This window comes from Microcaecilia unicolor, chromosome 6 (genome assembly GCF_901765095.1).
Source record: "Microcaecilia unicolor chromosome 6, aMicUni1.1, whole genome shotgun sequence".
Classification (NCBI taxonomy): Eukaryota; Metazoa; Chordata; class Amphibia; order Gymnophiona; family Siphonopidae; genus Microcaecilia; species Microcaecilia unicolor.
The window spans coordinates 273189051-273212426 of record NC_044036.1 but is presented as its reverse complement, the minus strand read 5'-3'; the positions used below and the strand labels follow the sequence as shown (position 1 = coordinate 273212426).

Below are 23376 nucleotides of genomic sequence, written 5' to 3'. Positions count from 1 at the left end.
ACCTTCTCACCGAAAATGTTATCCCCCCGGCAAGGGACGTCAGCCAGTCTCTGCTGGGTGCGGATGTCCAGGTCAGAGGCACGCAGCCATGAGAGCCTGCGCATCACTATACCTTGGGCCGCAGCACGAGATGCCACGTCACAGGTGTCAAAAATCCCCCTGGACAGGAACTTTCTGCACGCCTTCAGCTGCCTGACCACCTCCTGATAAGGCCTGGACTGCTCCGGCGGGAGCTTATCGACCAGGTCCGCCAGCTGTTGCACATTGGTCCGCATGTGGATGCTCATATAGAGCAGGTAAGATTGGATGCGGGTCACGAGCATGGAGGATTGGTAGGCCTTCCTCCCAAATGAGTCCAGAGTGCGAGACTCCCGCCCCGGGGGCGCCGAGGCGGTATCCCTCGAACTCCGTGCCCTCTTGAGAGCAGAATCCACGACCGCTGAGTCATGGGGCAACTGGGGCCGCATGAGCTCTGGGTCAGAGTGGATCCTGTACTGGGACTCTGCTTTCTTGGGAATGGTGGGATTAGTTAGTGGTCGCACCCAGTTCCGGAGCAGCGTCTCCTTCAGGACATTGTGCAGCGGTACCGTGGAGGACTCTCTAGGTGGTGATGGATAGTCGAGGACCTCGAGCATCTCGGCCCTCGGCTCTTCCACAGAGACCACGGGAAAGGGAATGCTTATAGACATATCCCGCACAAAGGAGGCAAAGGAGAGACTCTCAGGAGGTGAGAGCTTCCTCTCCGGTGACGGCGTGGGGTCCGAGGGAAGGCCTGTAGACTCCTCGGAGGAGAAATATCTCGGGTCCTCCTCTTCCCCCCACGAGTCCTCGTCCTCGGTATCGGACATTAGCTCATGTAGCTGAGTCCGGTACCGGGCCCGGCTCGACGTCGAGGCACCAAGGTCTCGGTGTCGTCGAGCGGTGGACTCCCGCGCCGGCGGGGACGGAGCTCCCTCCATCGACGTCGACGGGGACTCCACCTGCGTGGCTGTCGAGACCGGCACCGCAAGCGGCGGCGGTGTCGACTGCCCCGGCGCCGGGCTAGAGCTCGCCGGCGCCACAGTCATCGGCGCCGAGGGCGCAAGCACCCCCGGCGCCGGCACAGCCTGGCGCATCAGCCCTTCCAGGATCCCCGGAAGGATGGCTCTGAGGCACTCGTCCAGGCCCGCTGCCGGGAAAGGCGGTGGGGCCGGTAAGGGTGTCGGTGCCGGAAGCTGCTGGGGGCCAGGAGATGGCACCGAGGTGCCGGAACCCCGACGCGTCGGTACCTCCACCACCGACGGAGATCTCTCCTCTCTGCGATGACGCTTCGGCGTCGACTCCTCTGCAGGGTGCACCGAGGGCTCCCGGTGACGGCGCTTCTTGTCTTTTTTCCGGTGCACGTCACCGGTGCCGGAGGGCATGGAGGAGGAGGAGGTCGATCCCCCTCGGTCTCGGGGTACCGGGTCCGACAGGGTTCGGTCCCGTGGCTCACGAGTTGAGGGAGTGACCGGGGCCGACTGCCCACGCGGTCTCTCTACCCCACTCTCGCCGGCGGACCGGCGGGCCGACGGGACCTGTTCTCCTGGGGTCGCTGCCATCGGTGCCGATGTCTCGGGCATCGATACCGGTACCGAAGAACCGGTCTTCGATACCGATGCCGTCGAGGTCGACGTCGAGGGGCCGGCGCAAGTTCCAAAAAGACGGTCCCGCAGAACTTGCCTCGCAACCTGAGTCCGTTTCCGGAGACCGAGACACAAAACGCACGACTTGAGATTGTGCTCCGGCCCGAGGCACTGGAGGCACCAAGCGTGGGTGTCGGTCTGCGAGATCGGCCGGCCGCAGCGACCACACTTTTTAAATCCACTCGGGACCTTCGAGGACATCGACGGAAAAATCGCGTCGGCGAAGTCAAAGTCGGCAATGGTGGCTAAAATCACACCACGAAAATTGTAACCGACCGAGCGGCCACTAGGCCGCAACGAGGCGTCCCCGCTAGAAAGCGAGGGAAAAGAAGGAGCGCGTGCTCCACACGCGCAAAATTCTTTTTTTTTTTTTTTTTTTTTTAATAAAAGAGAAAGAAGAAAAAGAAGAGGCCGAACAGGCCAAAAGCGACGATCCGCGTAAACGCGGTCGAAAAAATCCGGCGGCTGAAACGAGAGAGAGGGGAAAACACAACTCTCTCAGTCGCGGAAAAAAAGTAACTGGCGGGAGCGGTCGCGCACGGGCGGGAAGACGGCCGCGCATGCGCGGTGGGCGTGCCCTGCGTGCTGACCGTCCCGCGAAGCTTATTTCCGGTTGGTGGGGGCTGCCGCGGACGTCACCCAGTCGTGAGAACAAGCAGCCTGCTTGTCCTCGGAGAACGAGGTAACCGCGGACTGACGCAGCGACACCTCTTCAACCGAGGGGGAACGCTCCTCCCAGCACTGCTGCTTCCTGGGCGTCGAGTCGTCCCTCGAAGTACCGGAGCTGGCAGTCCCGTGCGCCGTGGGCGACCGATGACGGTGCTTCTTTGCTTTCTTTCGATGTCCGTCTCGGCGCTCGGCGGAAGAGACGAGGAGGAGGTGGAACCCCCAGCCTCGAGGAATCGGATCCGACAAGGTTCGGTCCCGATGGCCCTGGGCAGAGGGAATGGCCGCGGCAGACTGCCCGCGCGGCCGCTCACCCCCGCTGTCACCGGCGGGCTAAAGGTACCTGTACTCCTAGGGTCGGTGCCAGAGTCAGCGCCGATTTCGTCGACATCGGTACCGGTACCGAAGACCCGGCCGTCTACACCGATGCAGTCGAGGTCGACGTCGAAGTGCCGACGCAAGTTCCAAAAAGACGGTCCCGTAGAACTTGCCTCTCCACCTTTGTCCGCTTCCTTAAGCCGAGACACAAGGTGCACATCTTAGAATTATGCTCTGGGCCGAGGCACTGGAGACACCAAGCGTGGGTATCGGTCTGCGAGATCTGCTGGCCGCACCGACCACACTTTTTGAATCCGCTCGGGACCTTCGAGGACATCGACGGAAAAATCGCATCAGTGAGGTCAAAATCGTCGATGGTGGCGGTGAAAAGCACACCTGAAAAAGAAACGACCGCGCAGCCACAAGGCCGCGACGAAGCACCCTCGAGGCTAAGAACGAGGACAACTCCTTTTTTTTTTTCCGAAGAAAAAACACGCGAACGCGTACGCGAAAAAGAAAAACCGCGGCTAGGCCGCAATCCGGTTTCCAGGGCTGACAAAGAAAGAGATGGGTAACACGTCTCTCTCCAGCACGGAATAGAAAAAAAGAGCGGGAATGGTCATGGCCGGGAAGACGGCAGCGCATGTGCGGTGGGCGTGCCCTGCATGCGGGACCGCCCACGAAGTTTTCTTACGGTTGGTGGGGGCTGCCGTGGACGTCATCCCCAGTCGTGAGAACAAGCAGCCTGCTTGTCCTCGGAGAAATACTGGTAAATCCAGGACTTAAAATGAGTAATATATTTTCTTCCACAACATGAAAATCAAGGGGTCCTTTTACTAAGCTACTACTACTACTAATCATTTCTATAGCGCCACTAGACATACGCAGCACTGTACACATTATATGAAAGTACTCTTTCCGTCCCTAGAGGGCTCACAATCTAAGTTTTTGTACCTGGGACAAAGGAGGGCCAAGTGGGAGCTGCAGTGGGATCGAACCAGTTTGCAAGTATCAAAGCCCACGCACTAACCATTAGTCTACTCCTCCACTCATAAGCTGCGGTAAGCACTAATGCGTGTTTACCACAGGTTAAAATGCACTACCTCAGAGCGTGCTTAGGCATCCCATGGTAGTTTTTGTATATGCATGCACGACAGTTTTAAATTGTATTTATTTATTTATTTATTTAATACTGGGGGTATGTTTGTGGGCAAAGAGTAGGTGGTCTGGCATTGAATTGCTCTCCCTCCTCTCTCCACCGCCCTTTCCTGTGGTCTGGCATTGCATCGCTCTCCCTCTTCTCTCCACCCCCCTTTTCCCCTTCCCCTGTGGTCTAGCATCACTCTCCCTCCTCCCCACCCCCTTCCCCTTTGGTCTGACATCGCATTGTCCTCTCTCCACCACTCTTTCCGTTTCTCTGTGGTCTGGCATCGCTTTCCCTCCTCTCGCCACCCCCCTTCCCCTTCAGTCTGGCACTGCATCGTCCTCTCTCCACCCCTCTTTACCTTTCCCTGTGGTCTAGCATCACTTTCCCTCCTCTCTCCACCCCCCGGCTCTGCAGGCTTCCAAGCGTGCCGGTAGCATCAGCAATGTTTAGGCGGGACGCTATACAGAGAAGGCTTCCAAGGATGGCCGAAAGCAGCGCTTACATAACTGATGCTGATAGAGGCCTGGAAGTTTAAAGGCCTGCAGCGGGCAAGGGGGGGGGGGGGATGAAGAAAGAAGGAAGAGTGATACCGCACTAATCGGTGGGATAGGGACACCCATGGCAGCACTGCACTAGTTGAGGGGGAGATATCTAAAGTACCACCCCCTTATGATCTGCACCCAGGGTGGGCCGTCCCCACGGCCCTGCCCTCGGTACGCCACTGAAATCAGCTACATTTAACCATACAATGCCCTATCAGGACCCTGGTCAATGAAGTAAAACGTTCTTCACAGAGTATAGGAAAGCAAGAGTCAATTGCTAAAAAATAACTTTTGTTTTGTTTTGGGCACAATGCCCAAACACACAATTTCTAAATAATTATTTTTTACATCCCACAAACAGCACCATAAAGAGAATCAACCAGGAGGTAGTATGTCATCACAAACGACCCCCAACAGGCTGTACTGCTTTCAGGGATGGCAGTAACGTTAAGCGGTTGCTCTTTCAGTCCACTTGGATATGTTTAAAACTTCCTCACTTTTTACTCCTACCTGGAGGCGCAAAAAAAAAAAAATGACAATGTGCATAAAAGTGAATGAGTGTGGGTTGGCATGGCAAAAGCCAGAAAGTAAGTGTTCAAATTTAGCAGGAATATAGTGTTTATCAGCTAGGTCAGACAGGATTATTTCTGCTAGCCCATAACACGAAAGGAAGTTCCGCAAATGTGGATTTTATTTTTTAAATTATGAGGGTAATTTGGCACCTCCAATTAGAAAATTAGTGCTTAGCGCACCTAACATCTGTATGTCAAAATGCCTATTATAGAATACTTAATGTAAACCTACATTTCCGAACCTAAATTTAGATGCAACCATTTACGCCAGGTCCTTTCACTTACTTAATAAGGCTCTTATGTGCTCCGTTATAGAACGGTTCAAAATACACCTGTGTTCAAATGCCCTTTGTGTCTCTTCAGAAAGTCTGTCTGTAGAATCTCATCGATAAGTATTCTAGTATTACTACTACTAATCAGTTCTACAGGGTTGCTAGACATACACAGCACTGTGCACTAAATACATTCTAAAATGTACTGGAATCTCCAACTGGTTTATTAAAATCTTATGGCTATGTTTTTGTTCTCTGCTTTAAACAACTGAAGCAAATCAGTAGAGAAAGAATAAAGTCTAGTTTACAGATCTCCATTTTTACAAATTAAAAAAAAAAAAAAAAGCCACCACCACCCAGCCCTATTCTTAAACTTTTCTAAACTTCTGATCTAAGGCAGCAATCAGTGCAGCTATGATCCAGCAAACTCCATGAGTAAGCTTTACTAGCCCGGAGCACTTACCACCTCTTACTTATGGAGTAGTAAGGGCTCCTGTGTAAAGTCTACATTATTCTGTTACTGCACTGACATTAGCTTGCACTGAATAGTACATCCACACCCACTGTCGAAAGATGTTTTTAAAAACTAATTATTACATGGTTAGCGTGTGTACATGGCAAAACTAGCATAGAACTTTAGAACATCCTGCGTAGACATTTTTACTGTGCTAGATGTGCGTTAGCGCCTAACACAGCTTAGTAAAAGGGCCTCAAAGTTTTGTATAAAAAAAATTAAAAAAAAAACTAAAGTTTGTTTGCTCCACCCAATCCCTGTTCCCAGAACACCATTTGTCATAGGCAGCCAACTCTGGAACGCCATACCTCGACACATCCGAAAAACCACTGAACACCTACCCTTCCGAAAACTGCTGAAGACTTACCTCTTCAAACAAGCCTACCCAAATGACCCACACTTCAAACCCTTCCCCACATCTCTTACTATTGTCTTACTCTATGTAACTATGTCATCTCTACGACACTTTGTTCCATACTTTGCATCATCCCTGCGATACTTTGTACCATACTTTGTAAGCTGCACTGAACCTACTCTATATAATTATGTCATCTTGTGATACATTGTTCCCAAACCTGTATTATCTCCGTGATACGTTGTACCACACTTTGTAAGCCGCACTGAACCTGCTACTGAGCAGGAAAGAGCGGGGTATAAATGCCACAAATAAATAAATACATAAATAAATAAAAATCCCCTGTCCATGGTTAAAAGCATGGGCATTGTTTAAGAATGCACATTCATCTCTACCCACAGACAAAAGGGAGACGGGAGGGAAGGGGAGTGATAATGAAATTTCCACAGGCACAAATGCTATTTTATCTGTGATATCTTACATTTTCAGCACTTTTCCTTTTAAACAGAATGTAGGGAGGCTCAACTTACCAGATATAGCGTACAAATTCGAATGCTGGTGTTCAAAATCAGGTCGGGTATTATTTCTACCTCGAAAGCTGGCAGGGAGGGTTAGCGAGATATGCCTACGTAAAAAAGTAAAAATAAAAATAATGCATATATATATATAAAAAATAAATTAAAATGCATGTTTTTTAAATTTATTTTAAAGAGTTTCTCCAAATTATTCCCTCAACTAAAATAAAATAAAAATTGCATACTCACACATATTATATATATATATATATATATATATATATATACTAGGAAAAAATGCCCGTTTCTGAGTGCAATGAAACGGGCGCTAGCAAGGGGCCCCCTCCCTCCGTCCCTCGGAGCTACTTGTGTTACTTGTTCGGGGTTCGCTTTCGCCTCGCGTTTCGGCCCTCGAGTGTTATAGCTCCGCCCTCGACGTCATGATGTTTTGACGCGAGGGCGGTGCAGACACTCCAGGGCACACCGGATATCTCGGGCGCCTCAACTTCCGTGGAGGCTTCAGAACGTTGGGGTTGCCTTTTATATAGATATAGATATATAGATATAGATATAGATATATATAATGAATCCAGGTGGTGTCGACTTTGCCCAGCCACAAAACATGAATCCACATCAAACAGTTGTATCGTAAAACTAATAAGCAGTGTTTTCATTAGAATTAGCTCAGGAAAACATTTGCTAGAAATAAAGATGAGTTAAGAATGAAAATAATTCATCCACGCATGTGCTGGATGATAACCAGGCAAGGTTCTGCCACTTTCATAACGTTGAAACATTACTGGGGTCCCTACTGGATGACATACATAAGATGCTAGATAGTAGTCAATGGGGTGTCTTGTTGATTTTGGATGTACCTGCAGAATTTGACACATTGAACCAAGGACTGTCAGAGCAATGACTCCTCAAAGTGGGTATCACTGGGGGGGTGGTACTGCAGTAGTTTGAGCCAAATTTGAGGAGCAGTACTCAGATGGTACGAGTAGGGTATGCCTCTTCTAGTGCTTGTCCCTTGGCTCAGAATGCACATCAGGGGTCAGTTCTGCCCCCTTACCTGCTAAACCTGTACCTCCTACAAGTCTGTTTAGCCTTATATTAAGGCAGGGCTGCACCCTTCTGTATATGCTGATGATGTGCAAGTTGGGCCAGGTAGACCTGGCTTTGCGGAAGAAACTGGATGTGTCACGGCACTAGTTCCACACTATGCAGTTGAAATCATTACAAAAACTAGGAGGGATTATCTGACCAGGTGAAGGGGCCTCCTCCCCTTCTTGGGAATGGATCTGACTGCCCCTAATGAGCCCTACTGTCATCTGGTTGCATTCAGGTTTACAGTTGAGGGGCAGTATCTCAAGAGAGGTGCAGGGGTCCTTTTTTGGTTCTGCAACTTATCTGTCAGTTACAAATCATCTCTCTTAGAACAGAATCTGGTACCGGTTACGAGTGCGTTATTAATTCCACAGTTGGACTACTGTAATTGTTTTAATGGGGCTGCTATAAAAGAATGTGCAGTGGGTGCAAATGGTGCAGCAAATGGTGCAGAATATGGTAGCAAAATTGATTGAGAGATCACGGAATTCACACCACGTCTTGCTGGCTTTGAGCCCGATTCATTGGCTACCCATTAAATTCTGCATACAATATAAAATTCTTATGTTGGTATTCAAGGTGTTGAAAGGCTTAGTGCTCAGCTGACAGGCTGACACACTATACCCCAGGAAGAAGGTTGCGCTGACACAACAATGGAAGGTTAAGTGTACCAAGTGTATATGTCACAGCCTTGGCTGTGTCTCTCCGTACTCTGCCTCATCTGGATCCATGGGTGGGTGTTGGAATCAGATATCTAGGCATCCCCAGGTGCCTCTGGCTGCTTTCTTGACGCAGCAGTGGCCAACACTGCCATCCCCCATGCCTTGAGGCCCTCGTGGCTTGGACGTCTCTCTCTCTCTTCCTCCACCGGCCATCGTCGACACTCCTAGGCATGCCTGTGCACAGAGGGACTTGCTCTTTAGGGCCAGCAGTGAAGCACCCCTTGATGACATCACAGATCTGGGCCCTTATAGGAAGTTGGGAAGCACTTCCCCCCTGTCTCACAACAGGTCTCCTGCCATGTCAGGTGTGTGTTGCTGCCTGAAGTTCCAGCCAATTCTCCTCTTGCTCCTGTCTTGTCATCTTCCTCCTGCTCCAGCCAATCTCCGCTTCAGCTCTAGTCACCCTCCTGCTCTAGCCCAGCTCCAAGCTCGTCATTCTCCAGGCCCAGCCTTGTTCCAGAATCTTCAGCCTTGTTCCAGTGTTTTAACCTTGTCTCCTGACTTCAACTTAGTTGGGTCCGCACCCAAGGGTTCTTCTATAGCTATCATGTGGCCTTGCTCCGCCAGGGCAACTCACCAGCTGCCAGCTTTGACCTGCTTAGCCTCCAGGCTTGGTGGGTAGCACAAATCGACTGCAACATAAGAACTCACCTATCTCGAGTGTGACAGTATATTTTATGAAAGGCATCATCAGGATAGATTTTTTTTTCTGTTCAAGCACCACAGTGGTAGAATGTGATTCCTGGTACACAGAGGAATTAAAAGCAACTGGTAATTTTAAGAGAGCCTTAAAGCTTAATTGATTTAAATGCACATTTAAGGGGGAGAGTGAGTCAGGGTGTACTATCTATTTATTTTTATTTATTTACTTATTACATTTGTATCACACCTTTTCCCACTTATTAGTAGGCTCAAAGTGGCTTACATAGTTCCGGAGAGGTGGTTACAGACACCAGTGTGAACAAATACAGTATAGGGGAACTATTACAATGACAAGTACAGTAAAGTTGTATTGGTCTACTGTGCTGTTACTATTGTGAGGCTGAATCTTGCTAAGGACATACAAAGACTTGATGCTTTTCAGAGGAAGGCAACAAAAATGGTACAGAGTTTGTGCCAAAAGACATACGAGAAGAGATTTGAAGACCTGAATATGTATACCCTAGCGCAGGGACTGGCAACCACGGTCCTTCAAAGCCACAATCCATCCAGGTTTTCAAGTACTTGAAGGTTATTAATATAGAAACAGATCTTTTTTTCAGAGGCAGGGAAGTGGTAGATCTAGAGGACATGAACTGAGGTTGCAGGGTGGTAGACTCAAGAGTAACATCAGAAAATAACTTTTCACAGGGAGGGTGGTGGATGCCTGGAATGCTATCCCAGTGGAGGTAGTGTGAACGAAAACAGTAACAGAATTCCAAAAGGCATGGTATAAACACAGAGGATCTCTATACAGAAAGAGGATGGACAATGCTCAGAAGCATACGCGGGCCCTAGAAACCATTAGTGCCAGACTAGAGCCCACATTAATGAGTGCAGAATGCTCAGAGGCTCTAGCGCAAGAAGCAAGCGTGCCAAAGATTTGCACAAATAGCATGCTAATGTAGTCAAATGGATGTTAATGAGGTCATTTCCTATTCTCTCCCAATACTCAAAGGACAGCACACAAAACAATGCCAAATAACGCCAGATCAGAGCAGGCGTTAGGGTGTTTGAAGAGAGGATTTCTCATGATTCTCTGTAAAATCTGTGGGTTTTTCTTTAATTTTGAAGCAGAAGGAAGCCCCTGCAAGCCCCTAAGAACCAGCAGTGAGAAACAAATGTGTGCAAGTCCAAACAAACCTGAAAATAAAATCATACATTGATGCCCACTTCCTGTGCTTAAATATAAGCCTTCCAAGTAATAAATAAATACTTGAAAAACTTATATTTAAAGGCACAGAAAACAGACGCCAATGTGTGCTTCACGTTCAGGTTTGCCTGGCGCATGTGCACAGTAGCTGGGCTTTCCACGAAACTCTTCTGCACATGTGTGAAGTACGCCCCCTCCTTGTTTTCGTTTTAACAGCGTGCGATCTACCATCATTTGCTATGCTAATGCTTTTTTGTGTACCCTATAGGGAAGCTTTGGATAAATGTGGTAAATAAATAAATAAATACCAAGTGGGCAATCATTAACACTAGAAACCTTCATTTGTTTTTGCTGCGGTGAATGTCATCATTTTTGCCCAAATGTATTAAAACGTTCCCCACTACAATGAGAGAGGTACTTGAAGTCCAAAGAGGTGAACTTTGTGCGCTGAAGGAGGAGGACACTGAGCAGTATAGTAATGCAAAGCCCCATCCGCTAGTTTGATCCCAGCAATCCAGAAATCTGTGAGGAAGTGATACTGAACCAGAATAAGAATACTGATTCATCCATTATCTGATTTTACAAGAAGCTTTGTACACAAGTGTAAGGGTCAGACTATAAATAGTGCCTATGACAGCTGGTCATGACTCACTCAGGAACCTGTAGAAAATGTACAATTAGAGCCTGGGATTCCGCCTGGAGACAGAGAAAACTCTTGAGGCCCTTTCCAAACATCTGGTTCTCCTGAATCCTAATCAAAACCACCACTAGATCCCAAATTCTCTTTTTAACAAGTTATATTTTAAAAAATGAACTAATTCCTATTGACTTTTCTTCCATCTAGAGCTGTCTATATGTTTCAGGCCAAACAAGACAATGATAAGGCTGCAAATTCACTGAGGCTAGTAGCTTAACTGAGGTTACTGATGTGGTCCCCTTTTCTGGGTTTCATAGAACTGTACTCTAGCCACGGACTCGCAAATGTCCCGCTCCACTCCTAAAAAGCAATGGCTCTAAGCTGGCACCACCATACACGGCAAATGAAACACAATCTGGATCTCGCCGCAGCCAACTTGTACTCCTTTGAGTGATGTGTGGATACCTAAAACATGATTACATACCATATGTGGTGCTTTGTTTGTTTCTATGTTCACCTTAAATATGTCTTTCCCTGGTTGCTCAAACCTCTTGAGGTGTAGGGGCGGGGGCCACCATCTTGAAATTCAGTGCTGCACAACGCCTCTGTTACAGAAGCATTTCAGTATAGTCAGGTGGCAGAACCCCAGAGAGTTCTACAGAAAATGACAACTTTGCAGGCTGGCAGGAGAGAGGCAGCTTGCCAGGATTTGCAATCTGACGATTCTTACATTGATATTCTGCAAAATATTCAACCCAAACTTTCTTTAGGAACACACCATGTGAAAGAGTAAATGTAGCAAATGTTATGATTTCTACTGCTCAATTATACTTACACATAATGAACTGAATTTTAAACCACTTGAAGAAAAATGAGTGTCATCAGCTCTCTAAAAACTGTACCTCATTTTCCAGTGCTTGCTACGTGACTGTGGTAGTGCTGCATGTGTAACTGTCACAAGGGGTGGACAAGAAGTTCAACCTTGCTAGGACTCAAGCTACCTTTCCCTGTCTCAGTTTCTAAGCAGGTGAGATCAAAAGGGAAAGAGGAGAAGCTGTTTTGTCCTAGATTTGATTCCCAGGCCAGTCATTTTATCAGGGCAGGTTTCATAGCTCTGAGGTGAAAGTATCAGTCATGACTCAATGGTGACACCCAAAGGCCGGGTTGATGGTTTACATTAATTGAATTTCAGAAGGAATGAAAATTTGTGGATCCTGGCTAGGTACATTGTTGGGGGTGGGAGCAGGGATATAAAATAAGGGAAAATAATCTTTGGGTGCTTGAGTGGAGAATCCCAAACCTAGTTTCAGCTGAGCAGAAAGCCAAATGGACCAGGAAAAAACTGATGAGACAACAGAATTCAGTCATTCCTGTGACAGTCTCGCAGTGCATATAATTTCCCCATGGAGGGTATTTTATTTTTTATTTTTTTGTTTTTTTTGTTACATTTGTACCCCGCGCTTTCCCACTCATGGCAGGCTCAATGCGGCTTACATATTGTATACAGGTACTTATTTGTACCTGGGGCAATGGAGGGTTAAGTGACTTGCCCAGAGTCACAAGGAGCTGCCTGTGCCTGAAGTGGGAATTGAACTCAGTTCCTCAGTTCTCCAGGACCAAAGTCCGCCACCTTAACCACTAGGCTACTCCTCCACTCACAAGTACAAGCTAGGCAGTAAATCGTTTTAGATTTTGAGACTCCTGAAGCAGGCGATGTTTGCCGAAACACAGTTCTGGGTCAAGTTCACTGTTCTGTAATAGTGCTCTATTATTGTCCACCTGGTGATAAATTGTGGATTTACAGTGTCCTTTTTGTGTCCTACATTATTATCATATTTTTAAATATATCTCAACCTTCTGGTGCCTTTCATTTGTTTTTGCTGGAAGGTCTGTGTGCCAACCCTACTTTTGCCTTTTGTATATTGTATCACATGCAGGTGTTTTGTTTTTTTTTTCCTCCCTCTTTGTGTTTTTCCTTTTTGAACAGAATTCCATGGACATTAGAGGCCCTTGTAGAACTGGGTGCCTCCATTCAGGCACCCTGAGGCCACATGATAGGGCCTACTCTAGAACATAATCTAGACACAGCCCAGTTAGTATCAGCGCAACTAATCTTTAGAGGGTGAATTATACATATGGAGCTGAAAAAAGCGCTATTCTATAAGTCATGCTTAAAGTTAAGTGTGATTTATAGCATAGCGTTTATGCCCAGGAATCATGCCTAACTTTAGGAGTGGCCATTTGCACTGACTGAAATGTGGTGAAAATGTACATTCCTAAATTGGGCACATATTCCCCTTATGCGTAAATGCTAGGAACTCCCCAGTTCCGTCCATTACCCTCCCATTTTTGCACCCTTTTTTTTTACTCGTGATTTTTAAGCTATAAATCCCCCTTCCCTCACAAGGGCATTGCTAGTGCTCAGACCAGTGCCACGGCGCTTAAACCTTACCGCAATAGGATTGGAAGCCGCTCGCCGGAATCCAATCAATCACGAGTGCAAGAGGACAAGATGGCAACACCCCGTAAACCCACGGGATCCTGGTGTGGGTTGCAGAGGTAGCGGCAGAAGTGGCAACGGTTATGGAGACGATGTTAGATGAGCGATTTCAGCCACTCGAAGACAAACTGGGAAAAGTCCAAGAGTCACTGGAGGAGCTACTACTACTACTTATCATTTCTATAGCGCTACAAGGCATACGCAGCGCTGTACACCCTACACAAAAAAAGACAGTCCCTGCTCAAAGAGCTCACAATCTAGATAAGACAGGCAGACAGACAGAACAATTAAGGGTAAGGGAATAAAGAGGTGAGGATAAAAGGACAGAGCAGTGGTTAGGAGTCAGAAGCAGTGGTAAAGAGGTGGGCTTTAAGTTTGGACTTGAAAACGACCAAACAGGGGGCTAGACGTACAGGCTCGGGAAGTTTATTCCAGGTGTGAGGTGCAGCAAGATAAAAGGAACGGAGTCTGGAATTAGCAGTAGAGGAGAAGGGGGCAGATAAGAGAGATTTATCAACTGAACGGAGTACCCGAGGGGGGGGGGGGGCGTAGGGAGAGACAAGAGTGGAGAGGTACTGTGGAGCGGCAGAGTGAATGCACTTATAGGTCAATAAGAGAAGTTTGAATTGAATGCGAAAACGGATAGGGAGCCAGTGAAGTGACTTGAGGGCTAATGTGAGCATAGCGACTTTGGCGGAAAATGAGTCGCGCAGCAGAGTTTTGGACTGATTGAAGAGGAAAGAGATGGCTAAGAGGGAGGCCGGTAAGAAGCAGGTTACAATAATCAAGGCGAGAGGCGATAAGGGTGTGGATAAAGGTTCTGGTAGAGTGCTCAGAGATGAAGGGACGGATTTTGCTAATGTTATAGAAAAACAACAGGTTTTGGCAATCTGCTGAATGTGAGCAGAGAAGGAGAGAGAGAAGTCAAAGATGACCCCAAGGTTACGAGCAGATGAGACAGGGAGAATGAGAGTGCCATCCACAGAAATAGAGAAAGGGGGGAGAGGAGAGGTAGGTTTAGGAGGAACGATGAGAAGCTCGGTTTTGGCCATGTTAAGTTTCAGATGATGTTATCCAGGCAGCGATATCAGATAGACAGGCTGAAACTTTGGTCTGGATGCTGGATGAGATTTCAGGGGTAGAGAGGTAGATTTGGGAGTCATCAGCATAGAGATGGTATTGAAAGCCATGGGACACAGCTGCTTGTGTCTCTTTTGGCATGAGAATGTTTAAGGCTGAAAGTGCAGTTATCCAACAGGATAAGAATGAGAGTACTGAAGATTATGTTAGAAAATCAATACTATTACTAGTGATGACTGGACTAGCTGATGGAGAGATACGAGAGGGCATCCACCAAAAGATCTTTTAGATGTGCACACAGGTACTGAGGATCTCAGGGAAATTTGTCAGGGCATGCATCCTGCTATTGCAAGAGCTTTATGTTCATGGGCACCAGTTCTCTCAATATCAGCACCAGATAGAAGAATTGGATCAAGCCTTGAAGTTGGAGGACACCTAGGATCAGCTGCAGAAGGCTTTGACAGCCTGCCAAGTCACTTAACCCTCCACTGCCTCATGTAAGCTGCATTGAGCCTGCCATGAGTGGGAAAGCGCGGGGTATAAATGTAACAAAAAAAAAAGACTGCGGATCTGGAGAATCGCTCCTGGAGAAGCAATCTTGGTCTAGGACAGTGAGCTAATTGGTTTCATGGAGGTTCGCTCCTGCGTGATTTGGCGTTCCCTATACACTACAGGCCCTTGCGAGTGGCAAGGACACACAGATTGGGATATCAAAAGCTTGTTAATGGATGCCCTAGGGTGGTGATAATCAAACTATTGAACTTTGCACATAAACCCGCCATCCTACAAGCACTGCTCAGTGGCAAAACAAAAAATATTGTGTTTCCAAGATTACTCAGCGGGGGTGGCTTCCAAGTGTCACGATTTCGCGCCCATTTGCTCTTCTGTATGCTGCTCATTTGAGTGAAATCATCAAAAGTACTTATAGAACTATTATTAGTAATATGTAATTTATCTTGAGGGAATGGTAGGCTGGGACAGCCCTCCTTGTACACTCATGACTAATATTTCCATGTTGTCAGTACTCATTGGAAGGGAGTTAGCGTGAAAGTAGTAGATTAAGAGACCAAAAATCTTGCACCGACTCCAAAGGTGCAGGGCTGATATTGCTTTAATACAGGAAACGCATCTTACAACACAGGAAAGCGCAAAATTGAAGCAGTGGTAGGTGGGGAATGTATTGCAGCCCCAGCTAGGTGGAAAGAAGGGGGAGTAGCCATTTAATTCTGAAAGGGGTAGTGGATAAGGTCCAGACTCTTGCTTCAGAACCCAACAGGCATTATTTAATTGGCCAGATGTCTATAGCGCAACAAGAGCTGATATTGTGCAGTATCTATGCCCCCAACCAGTTTGATTGGGCTTTTTACAGGAAGGTAACCACATTACTACTCACTCCTTGCTGAAAGTCCCCCCCCCCCCCCCCCCAGCTGTTTCTCTGCCCCTCTAAAGTTGTTCTCTGCTCTTTGACAAATTTTGTAATTGAAAAATGAAAGCAGACTATTCCTTCCAAAGTCTTCCTCACACGACAGTTCCAGACTTGACGGAAAATGTTGCACGTTAAAGGTAGTCGCTCCTTTCTGTGCATCACTCAGAAATGTCTGTGCATCGTTCAGAATGCTAATTTTAATACTAATGAGCTCTTTGTAATACATTTTCATAGGATTATTGTTAGCTGCTACCGCAAACTGTAAAAATCATGCAGAACCCCTTTGTGCATTAGACACTGAACAGCGTGATTGCTAGACTCACTAGAACCAGTTTGAATCATCAGATTCTGCTAGCATAGTAAGCTTTGAGCATCAGCCCCACAGTCCAAGAAGTGGATCATTTCAGATGAGATCTGACATCTTTTTCAGGAATACTATCAGATGCTTTATGCTGCTCCAAAGGATAAGGAGCTTCCTAGCCATATGTACTTAGAGAGCCTCACCTTACCTCAGTTAGACAGTGTGAAAGTGGAACGACTGAACTCCCCTATCCATTCTGATGAAGTGTTATATGTTATTCAGCAAAGCCCCTTAATAAAAGTCCCAGGGAAGATGGCACAAGGATGGAATTTTACAAAATGTTAGAGGACAAGGTGGTGGAACCACTAAAGTCTAACTTTATGATGGAGGCCAAGACAATACTGCCAGATTTAAATACAGTGCAAGTAGTGGTGCTACCAAAGCCTGGGAAGGACCCATCACTACCTGGATCATATCAGTCAATTTCACTCAAATGCTGAGCTCAAAATTCTGGCCAAGATTATGACAAACAGGCTGACCAGGATTTTGCTTGATTTGATCCAAGACAATCCTGACATCCTTGGAACAATGCAGGAGAGCGTGCCTGTCTTCTTCATTAATAAGCTTTGATGTGGAGAAGACTTTGATTGGGTGCATTGGGATTTTCTCTTTGCCACCTTGACTGCCTATGGGTTCTCTGGGAGATTTGTGTCTGCAGTGAAATCCTTGTACTCTTCGCCTCATGCTAAAATCCTAGTAAATGGGCTGGAATTTGTGTATTTTCCCATATTACGGGGCACGAGGCAGGGTTGCCCTCTATCCCTTCTGTTATTTATCCTGACTTCAGACCCCGTTACGTAATATAGAGGGGGTCCCCAGATGTACATGGTGTGTAGATCGGTTCCCATAGTTTCATGGTGACATTGCAGATGATATTTTGGTCCATCTTATTACTCCTGAATGATCATTAGACGCTTTGTTGGAAATAATTAAGGAGTATGGTGACTACGCAGGTCTCTGTCATAATTTAGAGGTCATTCCATCTTTGGCGTGTATTCAGCTCTCATGGGAATCTAGGTTCCCCCTGCAGTGAGCTGATACACACTTTAAATACTTAGGTATACAACTGGCAATGGAGGTGTTCTCCCTCTATCACCTCAATGTCCATCAATTACTGGTGGATACTCAGAGATGTTTGGAGGGATGGAGAGATCTGCCTTTGTCTCTGCTCGGGAGAACTAGCCTTGTTCACATGGTCCTCTTGCCTTGGTGGCTTTACCTTCTTCAGACTCTCCTGCTTTACTTGCTATGAAGAGACTTGGATAGGTTAAATAAACTCTTTGCAAACTTTTGTTGGGCTCAGAAAAAAAATTGAAATTTTCTTTGTTAGTGAGGAATTGGGGGTCAGGGAGGGTTGAAGGATACCTAATCTACAGGTGTACAATCAGGCATGCTCATTACCCTACATCAGGGAATGGATGTACAGGAAAGCCCACTTTATACCCATTGAGATTGAACAGGCTTATTATGCACCATACCACCCTCCTTTCCCTACTGCACAATCCTAGCTCCCTAGTTCCTTGGCAGTTAAGGAGGGGCCTGTTGCTCCTCTCTTTGCGAGCAGTTTGGAAGGTCTTTATTAGGAGTCTAGGAGGCAACGCATGGGTAACAGACCAGATCACGTTGCGAGGGAATGTGGTTTTCGAACCGGGCCTGGCTAATGTTTTTGTGATCTGGGAGCAACAGGGGCTGTCCAGACTGGAACATCTTTTGGATGGTAGCAGCATATTATCTCCTTTGAAGCACTCTAGCAGAAAACAGGGGTGGGCTGGGGTACTAATTTTGCATACTGCCAAGTCAAACACTATGTGCCCTCATTAGATGTAATTCTGCTTCGATTCCACATGGGGATAAAATTAGAGCTTTTTTTTAATGCCATTTTGAAGAGAGAAATTAGTGTCTCAAGGGCTTTAGTTAACTTAGAACCATCTAAGGATCTATAGGCCATACAGGAATGCTGAGCACGAGACTTGGGGAGGGACCTGTCTGACTTGGACTTGCAGGTCAATATTAGGGGGATCCCTGCTCTTACTAAATGTGCTTGGTTGCAAGAGATTTATCATAGGATACTCAGAGCTTATTGTGCCCAAATGCAGCTTTAACGGGTGGGGGGAGTATCTCTGTCTCTTTGTATTAAGTGCACTGGGGCGGATAACACCTTTATTCATGCACTTTGGCAATACCCAATGATCAAGCTGCTTTGGGGTGAGCTGGGGAACTACTTTACCACTAGCTTGGGCCTAGATGGAACGGGTTCCTTAGACCAAACGTTATTAGATAAACCTGGGGCCTTTCAGGGACATTCTAGGGGTCTGTTACTTAGAAAGTTCTGCCTGGTGGCCCAGCAGTCCATTATACAATACTGGACATCATGAGAGCCACCAAAGTTTTGGCATTGGAGAAAACATATATTTCCTGGCTACATGGGAGGCCCAGGATGCTAAAGGGTCCCCAAAAATATTTACAAATTTGGGAGCTCTAGTTGCACACTCTGCATCCCTGTGGCCGTAGTCTGATAATGAACACTCTTAAGAAAGTTTGATGATCTCAGAGCATAGCATTTTCAGGCAGAACAGTTAGCTTAGGGAATACTTTTCTCTATTGTCCCATGACCTTGACATGGGTAGGACAGCCTTCCCATACTACAAGTGGGGAGAGTACAAGACAGGCTCTCTGCACAGATTTGGCATGACTTTGTTGGCAATTTGGGGAAGGCTTTGCCTGCCTTTCCGCTGGTTTGGATACAGCACACCGGGGGGAATGGGTTGATTACTTGTTATACACATAAAAGAAAAATGCTTTGGTTTATGATTCTCTGTATGCATTGTTTCTGCTCAATAATTAGCTCATTATTCAATTAAATTGTGCACACTTCCAAATTTACACACACGCAATTTTTTGCTACTTTTACAGAATTAGGGAGTAGGCACCTGCACTTACACTAGCTATAGAGCTAATGGGCACCTAAATGTGGCAGGGATGTGAATAAATTACTGTATTGTTAATTATGCACCTAAATGGAAGCCCTGCCTATGTCCCGCCCATTCTCTGTCCTAACGTGTGCCTCCCGTTGGGGATACACACTCCATTCCAGATATTAATCTAGCACTTACACTAGTGTGTGTGTTTATATGCGCTAAGTGCTAGCATTCTAAATATCATACACATGGGCACCTAGGTTATAAAAATGCCTTTCGCAACCGTAATTTTAGAACTGGTCAAATTGAGAGGGCAGTATGATGCGCTGTAGCTTATTTTACCGTGTCTTCAAGAAACAGATCTTTTACAATGAAAGATCCGTTGGTAATGTACTACTACTACTATAAATCACTTCTATAGCAGTAGTAGTAGTAGTAGTAGTACAAGCACTGGTGTCCCTGACGAAGGAGTTTTGAAACAGGGATTTCTGTTGGACATATTGAACATTAAGAGAAGTTCGCTCCTATCTGTACTTGGAAATACCAGTACTGTTATTGTGTCAGTGTATGGACATTTTTTTTTTTTACATTTTTTTCAGCCAATGGATATTATGTCATTTTGTTTATACAGATTCCTAGTGAACTTTTTCATAATCTTTGATAAAAAAATATAAAATATGTGGTTGATCTAAAAAAGAAACAAAAATAAGGGGAAACATTTAGGAGTACTAATGATGTATAGAGCTTTTTACGTGAGCCGATTATATTAAGCTCGGCTGTGGATACATCCTATACTGAATTCTCCTTTGTTCCTTTTTAAAACAAAGTTTCAACATGGTGACATAGTTCCCAAGGCATCTGATATAAGTTTGTATTGTTGGATTGACTGTTTTTTTTATTTCAAAAAAAACAGCAGCACAAATTCTGCAGAAATTGTACCTATAAATGAAGCTGTGGCTATTTAACTCCACCCAAAGCCCACCCATGAACATGCCTACACCTGGGTCAAATAAAAGCATGCACATCCTGTCATCATTAATACTTTATTCAGGGGCTAATTTTATAAGCATCATTTTACATACATATACTGTCATGTATATGTCATGTCGCCTTGACTACTGCAACCTACTCCTCACTGGCCTCCCACTTTGCCATCTATCCCACCTACAGTCCGTTCGGAACTCTGCCGCACGCCTTATCTCCCGCCTGGACCGATATACTCATATCACTCCTCTCCTCAAGTTACTTCACTGGTTTCCAATCAGGTACCGCATACAATTCAAGCTTCTCCTATTAACCTACAAATGCACTCGATCTGCAGCCCCTCCTTACCTCTCTACTCTCATCTCCCCTTACGTTCCTTCCGTAACCTCCGCTCTCAAGACAAATCCCTACTTTCAGTACCCTTCTCCACTACCGCCAACTCCAGGCTCCGCCCTTTCTGCCTCGCCTCACCCCATGCCTGAAATAAACTCCCTGAGCCCATATGCCAGGCCCCCTCCCTGCCCATCTTCAAAGCCTTGCTCAAAGCCCACCTCTTCAATGTCGCCTTCGGCACCTAACCACCATACTTCTATTCAGGAAATCTAGACTGCTCCAACTTGACATTTCGCCCATTAGACTGTAAACTCTTTTGAGCAGGGACTGTCCTTTTTTGTTAAACTGTACAGTGCTGCGTAACCCTAGTAGCGCTCTAGAAATGTTAAGTAGTAGTAGTAGTATGTACATGCAAAAATGCCTTTATACAATTTCCACCCTGTTCTGCAAACAGCCTTGCCCAACTTGCAACCAGAATTCCACTACCACCACAAACCCATATACACTTATCTGTTCCTCTAAAAACAGAAAGCTTAGGCCCTTTCCCATCTTGTTTCCCCCAAAAATGCAAAGTTATGGTATTTGCATAGAGATCTGAAAGATACAAACTACCAATGGTCTGTACAATTTATCACTTTGAAAAAAGTGTGGGTATTCAGCCAGCTCTGCAGTGTTCCCATTTAGGAACTGATTTCTGGCATCTGGCCCACATGACAGCTTCCAAGTGAGAAGGAACAACGCTAGCCAGCTGGGTAAAGCGATCCAGAAAGCAAAAAAGTGACTTGACCAGGGTAGCCTGTGGCTGCTAATACAAGAGGTAGCAGAACCTAATCATTCAATATTTGTTTTTATAAGTATCTGATATATCTGCCACCTTAGCTATCTTAAAACAAAGAGATGCAGTTCTGACAAGCGGTAAGAGGCTGACTTAACAGCTGACCTAAAATAACTTAAGCATTTTACTGTGAGCCTAGTCCTCAGGAGCACACAGAGCCTGATTTACATGCTATGTATAACAAATATTCATGGGTTGTCTGTGCACACAAACAATGTTAGAACTCACACAAATATTTATTAGGGTTTAGCTCATAACTTTGTGATGGTACCTTATCACACCATAATTATTTGAGGCAAATAACATTTAGATATGGTATTTCCCTATTCTCAGTGGGTTTAAAATCTAGGGGTTTGATTTTCTATTGTGACTTAGTATTTTAATAGGTTGGGACTAGAGGAGTAGTTTAACCGTTAGAGCAACAGGCCAAGAACCAGGAAAGCTCCTTCTGAACTTGGGCAAATAACTTAACCTTCCATTACTTCAAATACAAACTTGGATTACAAGTCCCCCAGGGAAAGGAAGCTATCTTCTATACCTGAACATAACTCGCCTCAAAGTACTACTAAGAAAGACGTGAACTCAAACCATAATTATTTCTTTTCTCAGCCAAAGCCCCATTATTGTACTGCTCTACCCAGCAGATTATTTCTCCATTCCATATATTATGTATCTTCATTACAAACAGCCTAAAAATCAGGCTGACCAGGAAAGGACCCCCAAAGGTTTGCATTCGGAACCAATTCCGTGTACCAACACAATTGAAATTCCATCCACGAGGTCAGACACGTTTAGTTTTCAGGATAGGTAATCAGAAATATTCAAGACATATTTAGCCCCAAAATGAGGTTACCTTATAATTTCTCAAAACCAGACCTGTCTGGAAGACTCCTGACTTTCAATTTGAAATCCATGTTCTCAACACAAGTATCTGTCTTGAAAGGTCATTCTGATCCATTAGGGTGATCACAAACAAAAGTTGGGGGGAATAATCTACATAAATGCCAAATGGATATATTTTCTCTCTTTCAGAGATGGTTTGCCTGCCTGATTTGCTTTCTCTGGTAGGATTGGCTTTTCCTTATTAATTTACATCTCCTTTTTTGTTTTGTTTTGTTTTTTTATTTTCTGAGGATGGTCTGAATTTTTCAAAAGGTTAGTGTCAATCTTACAGAGCGTGCAGCCACATCTAATGAAGATGTGAGCTTGTACGACAAGGGCATATTCTGTCATGGAGGAACAAAGCGTCTCTCCACATTACACAGCCCAAGAGGTTTAAAAAAAAAAAATTAACAATATTTCTCACAAGACTGAGCAGTAATAAAGAGGAGAAAGGGAGGAAAAAAATAGTGAGTTTAAAAAAAAAAAGTAGCTTTAAGAAAAAAATAAAAAGAATATTCTCTAGCCTATGAACCAATTTCTAGGGGCTCTCTTTCACAGATTCACTTTAGCAGAAAACCTTTACTATCTAGTATTTAAGTCCCAATTATAGCCAGGATTCATAAATCATAAAAAAATAAATTGTAGAATTTGCTACCCGTAATGCATAGTAAGGGAAGACAACAACATATGAGTACTGTTTGCAATTCTGGTTGCCTGAGTAGAGTAGAACAGGTAGACAGCGAATGCTACATACCTGTAGAGGGTATTCTCTGAGGACAGCAGGCTGATTGTTCTCACTGATGGGTGACGTCCACGGCAGCCCCTCCAATCGGAACTTTACTAGCAAAGGCCTTTGCTAGTCCTCGCGTGGCCGTCTTCCCTTCGTCAGTCCCATATGTAGCAAAACAAAGACAAAGGAAGACAACTCCAAAGGGGAGGCGGGCGGGTATGTGAGAACAATCAGCCTGCTGTCCTCGGAGAATACCTTCTACAGGTATGTAGCATTCGCTTTCTCCGAGGACAAGCAGGCTACTTGTTCTCATTGATGGGGTATCCCTAGCCCCCAGGCTCACTCAAAACAACAAACATGGTCAACTGGGCCTCGCAACGGCGAGGACATAACTGTGATTGACCTAACAATTTTTCCAACTAACTGAGAGTGTAGCCTGGAACA

General features: G+C 45.7%; 1 protein-coding gene across 4 annotated transcripts in view; it reads right to left on the bottom strand.

Moving 5' to 3' along the window:
- MVB12B (multivesicular body subunit 12B) overlaps positions 1-23376 on the bottom strand; it is a 313178-nt gene that overhangs the window by 124916 nt on the left and 164886 nt on the right. For all 4 annotated transcript variants that reach the window (XM_030207471.1, XM_030207469.1, XM_030207472.1 and 1 more), the window contains exon 7: positions 6581-6675. In XM_030207471.1, coding sequence (XP_030063331.1) covers positions 6581-6675 — 95 coding nt within the window. The remainder of the gene's footprint in view (positions 1-6580; positions 6676-23376) is intronic.